This window comes from Hyposmocoma kahamanoa, unplaced genomic scaffold (genome assembly GCF_003589595.1).
Source record: "Hyposmocoma kahamanoa isolate Upper Pololo Valley unplaced genomic scaffold, ASM358959v1 78553, whole genome shotgun sequence".
NCBI lineage: Eukaryota > Metazoa > Arthropoda > Insecta > Lepidoptera > Cosmopterigidae > Hyposmocoma > Hyposmocoma kahamanoa.
The window spans coordinates 4,178-9,325 of record NW_020653975.1 but is presented as its reverse complement, the minus strand read 5'-3'; the positions used below and the strand labels follow the sequence as shown (position 1 = coordinate 9,325).

At 35.5% G+C, this 5,148-nt stretch overlaps 1 protein-coding gene across 1 annotated transcript; it reads left to right on the top strand.

The window, feature by feature from the left end:
• Positions 1-1,006: 1,006 nt before the first annotated feature.
• On the top strand, positions 1,007-4,637 carry LOC113233499 (UPF0669 protein C6orf120-like). The gene is made up of 3 exons (XM_026468625.1): positions 1,007-1,239; positions 2,340-2,431; positions 4,131-4,637. The coding sequence occupies exons 1-3, from the start codon at positions 1,007-1,009 to the stop codon at positions 4,334-4,336; spliced, it is 531 nt and encodes a 176-aa protein (XP_026324410.1). The 3' UTR covers positions 4,337-4,637.
• The last annotated feature ends 511 nt before the right edge of the window (positions 4,638-5,148 follow it).

The window sequence follows — 5,148 nt, the reverse complement described above, 5'->3', positions numbered from 1 at the left end:
CACATTTTACGCGATTTTTTTTAAATAAATAAATTCAGCACCCGCATCAGCATCTGCTGATGTTAAAGTGAAATCTGCATCCGCATCCGTTGATGTCTATAAAAATCTTAAGCAGTAAAATAAACCTGGCCGAAACTACGTGTTTCCTATTCTGCAGTGTTACTATAGTATTGGCGGTCTGAAGTGAAACTTTGTTTGAGTCCCTTGTATTGGAGCTATTCACAACAACACAAAAAGGCAGTTATAATATTTTCACGAAACAATAAAATAAATAACGAACCTTGTAACCGTTAAAGATAGATAATATCTATTTTTTTCTCATATTCAGTATGAACTATGTTTAAATAATATATTATGTTTCTTTATATTTTATCAGGTTTAGTTTATCATATGCGAGGTAGCTAGAAAAAAATCCATCATTAAATTACTTCATTTTAAGACTAACTTAGATCAGCTCTAGTGCAAAAAGACTAGCGTATCGTTGACAAGATATCGTTAAGCGGAGCATATGGGTGGAAAAAAAAGGAAGTATTTGTACGTACATACAAATAATCGACAGATGTGAGCGAGAAATATACACTTCATACGCATACGCGAGGAATACGTGCGAGGGATGGGTAGGGTGCTCACCATACCACACAGCGTCTCACCCGCTCACACTAGGAAATATAGTCCGCTACACACCTCGCACCGCCTAAATACCTCTTTCGCACATTTCTCCTCGAAACCAATCTTGGCTGTTCTAAGTATTAAACGTGATTTTTATGTGAGAATGTTATGGGAATTCATAGTGTTACAACATTTGACAGATGCGTTTTTTGGTACAATTTAGGTTTAAGGTAAAAAGTAAAAAAGTGACAAATAGTCCAAAATTACAGCTATTGTTGTTCCTTTTATGTGTATTGAATTCTTCATTCGATTTTAAATAAACTTAACGTCAGACCAGGATTTGAGGATTTTTCCGATCACACTTGATTTATCAAATTTTTCGAAGTTTTCGCAAATAATGAGGAAGGAATTGATTCTAGTTTTATTAGGAATTATTGGTACTTCATTCCTTTCGTCACTTTTATCAGGATATGTTCAAGTGGACACAGATAAAGTGCTTTTAGATACCGTTGTCGGCTTTGTTGGCGCAGGCAACTTTTCTTACTGGCAGTTAGGCCACACTGGACCTCTATTAATCGAATTAACGTCTCTGTCTGGTGACGCTGATCTTTACGTGTCAGATAATATCAGGTTTGTTTATAAATAATTAATTTTGGATACAAAACTGCCGTTTTTTGCAAGCAATATTTTTGCGAAAAAATTGTTGTATAATCGAATTTTTAACATTAAACTAGGTTATAATAGAGTTATTTCAGGATTTTTTGAGACATAGGGTACTTACCTTCATAGTTTTATTAAACATGTCTTTATTTTTAAGACTGTACATTACCATCGCACGAATTTGCGGTGGAGGGGTGTGGGAGGGAGAGGAATGCTTTTTTGCAACAAAAAATGTTTTTCGAAAATTTTCTAAATTCGAAAATAAAAGTATACACATTAAATATAATTGTCTTAAATGTGAAATGTACATTCATAGATATAAAACTTTTTAATAAAATATTGCGAAAATTTTTAAAAATTACGCAACATAATAAACGTTTTCGTAAACAAAAAAATATGGAGGAACGAAACTGTTAAACTGTGTGAAAAAACTTTATTATTTTAGTAATTTAGTTCCAACCACCAAAAGCAGAGAGTTCATAACCGTACAAATCCTTTTCATATCATTAATTGTCTAACTGCCTCCGTGGCCAAACGGTTACCATGCCGGACTGCCACGCAGAGGTCCTAGGTTCGATTCCCGGGCCGGAAGAAATATTTGTATAGCCTACATTTATTTATCTCGTGAGTTTGGGTGTAATTTGTGTTTGTCTATGTGTGTGTCCATGGCACCCGCGACAGGGCTTCCCTAGTGCGGGGTGTGTTGAGTGTATGCGTTATAATTAAAACATTTTGCCATTAACAACAGTCCAAGTTGCCCAGTATGTAATTTCAATCAACCAAGAGCTGACACTACTTATATGATTCTGGTTGATAATCAAAGTCAGCCAATCACGACGTTTAAAACTATAGTGAAACAAAAACTTTATACTAAAGGTTATTGTACAGCTTTTGTGTACTTGGATGACGAAAATCCACAGTAGTAACCCCATTTAGCTCTTGCAGGTAGTCAGGATGTGTGATGTTTTAAAAAATTGTGAGCATAATCTGTATTCCTGTTCTATACTCAAAAATGTCCATTTGGTACAGAATATTCTTTAATGGAAGTTAAGTTTTGAATTTTGTTTCAGGCCCAGTTATGAGGTAGACAAAAATAATTTCAGCTCGGTGACTTGTGGACCTGACATGGTCAGCATTCCAGCAGAATTTCCGAGGCCTTTAGGTAAGTTGAAATAATAATAGACTAGCAGTGCTCTGACTAAATATGCTGTTATATTAATAAGTAGTTTTTCAGTTCTCATGCTCTAAAAGTACATCAATATATCCTTACGTAGCGGGAGTAATGTGCATCCATTAAAGTACCTTATTTTTTAATTTACTATTCAATTCTTAACTTTCTTGAAGAATTTTGCCAATCAGTCATGGCACTTATACTTTTTTTTATGTTTAATTAATTAACACTGCTCTTAAGTCTATTCCGGCTTCTGGAACAATACAAAACAGTACGATATACCATCACCATTAAAGAATAAGTTTTACAATTTAAGTTTGTTAATACTAATAAAATTAATTATTAAATTTAAGAAGGGATTTGTAAAAACATAACAGAAACTGGAAATTTACGGGGGACGAGGAATAGAAGGTGGAAGATTATCATAAATAGAAAATGTTCTGGTAGGGCAGTTGAAAATTTTTAATTTACTTCGAGTGAACGAACTGAAACAGTCTGTAGTACTCTCGGTTTTAGTTCCGTGCCTTTTCCGCATAGACGGTGGCGCCGTATTATTTTCCCGCGTTAATGCGTTTGTTGTATCTGTATCTGGTTGGAAAAAAAACCGCGAAAACTTCAGAATTTTGCCTCGTAATTTTGTTGTAAAGCGAAAACGATTGAAATATACATCTTTTTCTCGCAATCAAAGTGAAAAGTAAAGTTTTCACCTCGAGACTAAGGGTTGTACTCCAGAATTCTACTCAATGCTCAAGACAGGACTTGAGTATGATTTCAAGCACTGGAAATACGACCCTAATGGCAAGGACTTGAGTATGATTTCAAGCAGAGTTTTTATTCCAGAACATTACCAACCAGAATCCGTATTCCATACCCACGTCTCATTTCGTTCATTTACTATGATTGGTTAAACTAATTGTCTTTCCAAATCTTGGTTGAACCTATATCGCTGCTTGAATCTGTGTTCCTCCATGTCGTGTGTCGGGTCTTGTGGGTCTTTCAACGACCGAAGCAATTGAGTATGATATTCATCATTGACATATTTTGATAAAAATCAAAATTTTTAAATGCTTTCATCGTAATATTGTAATTTTTTCGCCGATTATTATGTAGATTTTGACAACACCTAAGACCGGATTTTACAATTAAGTACCGTTTAGGACTCCGCAAAGTTGAAACGAATCTCGAGCATTGTTTAAAAATAAGCCACAAGCTGTCACTTCCTCTGACATTACTCAGGTGAACCCCGATTACAGATTCTACGCTTGGGTAATGTTCTGGAATGAAAACTCTGCTTGAAATCATACTCAAGTCCTGACTTGAGCATTGAGTAGAGTTCTAGAATACGACCCTAGACTAAAAGCCAATATAAACCCTCGGAGTAACTCTAACCACCTCGGGTTTATATTGGCTCATATTGGCTCATTTTAGTCACTCGATAGAAAATATAATATTATGTAAAATTACATCTATGTGTCAAATTGTATTGAAATCGGTTAACAGAAAGTGGGTGAATTCATAAACCGGACTCATCCCCTAATTTACGACCCTTAGAAGTGGAATATTTTCATCAAAAAGTGAGACCACTATTGAGGTACCCCCTTTCCAACTAAAAAATGTGAACACATGAAGTCGGTTAAACAAAAAAAAACACTCAAGTGACACTTTAAAAAAATCCAGTTCTCTGTTTCAGGCATAGGCGTGTTTGGCCACTGGACTCACACCTTCTCAGAATACAGCATCCAAGTCTTCCTGGACGCTTCAGCTGTGGACCAACTCTCATTGCTGGACAAAGCCAACCCTTCTGACGCACCAGGTTCGATAAATATTAGAAATAGCTCTTTTAACTATATCAAAGAAATCAGAAACCAGGAATGCTTTAAATATTATTTCTTTTAGCGGTTTTTAAACAATTTGGTATTCGTTAGAAGAACTTTGTCCAGCATTTGAGCTTAAATTATGGCAATATTGGTGCAGTTTCTGTGGCTACAAATTCTTAAACTTATTTGTAGGGAATATGAATTAGATAACTTGGGACCATGAGAATTTCAAAGGGGCAGCGGCTGATGCGGGGATCTCGTGACTCATAAGGTGGTTACTAACATGATATCATTTAATATCATGAAATGACTCCTATACTTTGTTATAATGAATACACAGAGAAATTCCTTGTATATAATTATGACAAAACAGTAATTCCACAAAAAATAAATGAATATTATCGTGTTAGTAAATCATGACATTCAATGAAATCAATGTTACAATTTATAAAGCGATATCTCCTATCAGTTTCTAGAAGCTGTAAAGACAGTTGTTGGAGTGAAGAGAAACTTTCATAGATTTCTCACAGGTTCTCAGGATCTGTAACAAACGCATTCAGAAATTGATAAGGTCTGCTGACTCGATCTGTAGGTCTGTTGGTAGAGCGGGTGTCCTAGATTGCCATGTAGACGCAGGTTTGAATCCCGTCAAATCAAAGGATGGTTTCTTTGTACTAATAATTATCTTAGGGAAGGGTTATGTATCTTGATTAAGCGAGTATGGTTATGAAATAAGAATGTCTGCGTGTATTTTATGGGAGCGCGTAGGTTTGATGAATGAAGTAGAAGCCGCAGACCCGCCGTTTGGTTCGCGCTGCACGCAGTGAAGGCTGTGATTGGTTAAAATCCATTGGGACAGGTTATCATTGAATATAAGTTTTTAATGCGGTG

What these genes read in the sequence shown, in the direction of transcription:
- LOC113233499 (XM_026468625.1), top strand. Translation starts at nt 1,007, where the DNA reads ATGAGGAAGGAATTGATTCTAGTTTTATTAGGAATTATTGGTACTTCA. An exon ending in TACGTGTCAGATAATATCAG is followed by an intron (nt 1,240 to 2,339) that starts GTTTGTTTATAA and finishes ATTTTGTTTCAG; the next exon opens with GCCCAGTTATGAGGTAGACA. An exon ending in AGAATTTCCGAGGCCTTTAG is followed by an intron (nt 2,432 to 4,130) that starts GTAAGTTGAAAT and finishes TCTCTGTTTCAG; the next exon opens with GCATAGGCGTGTTTGGCCAC.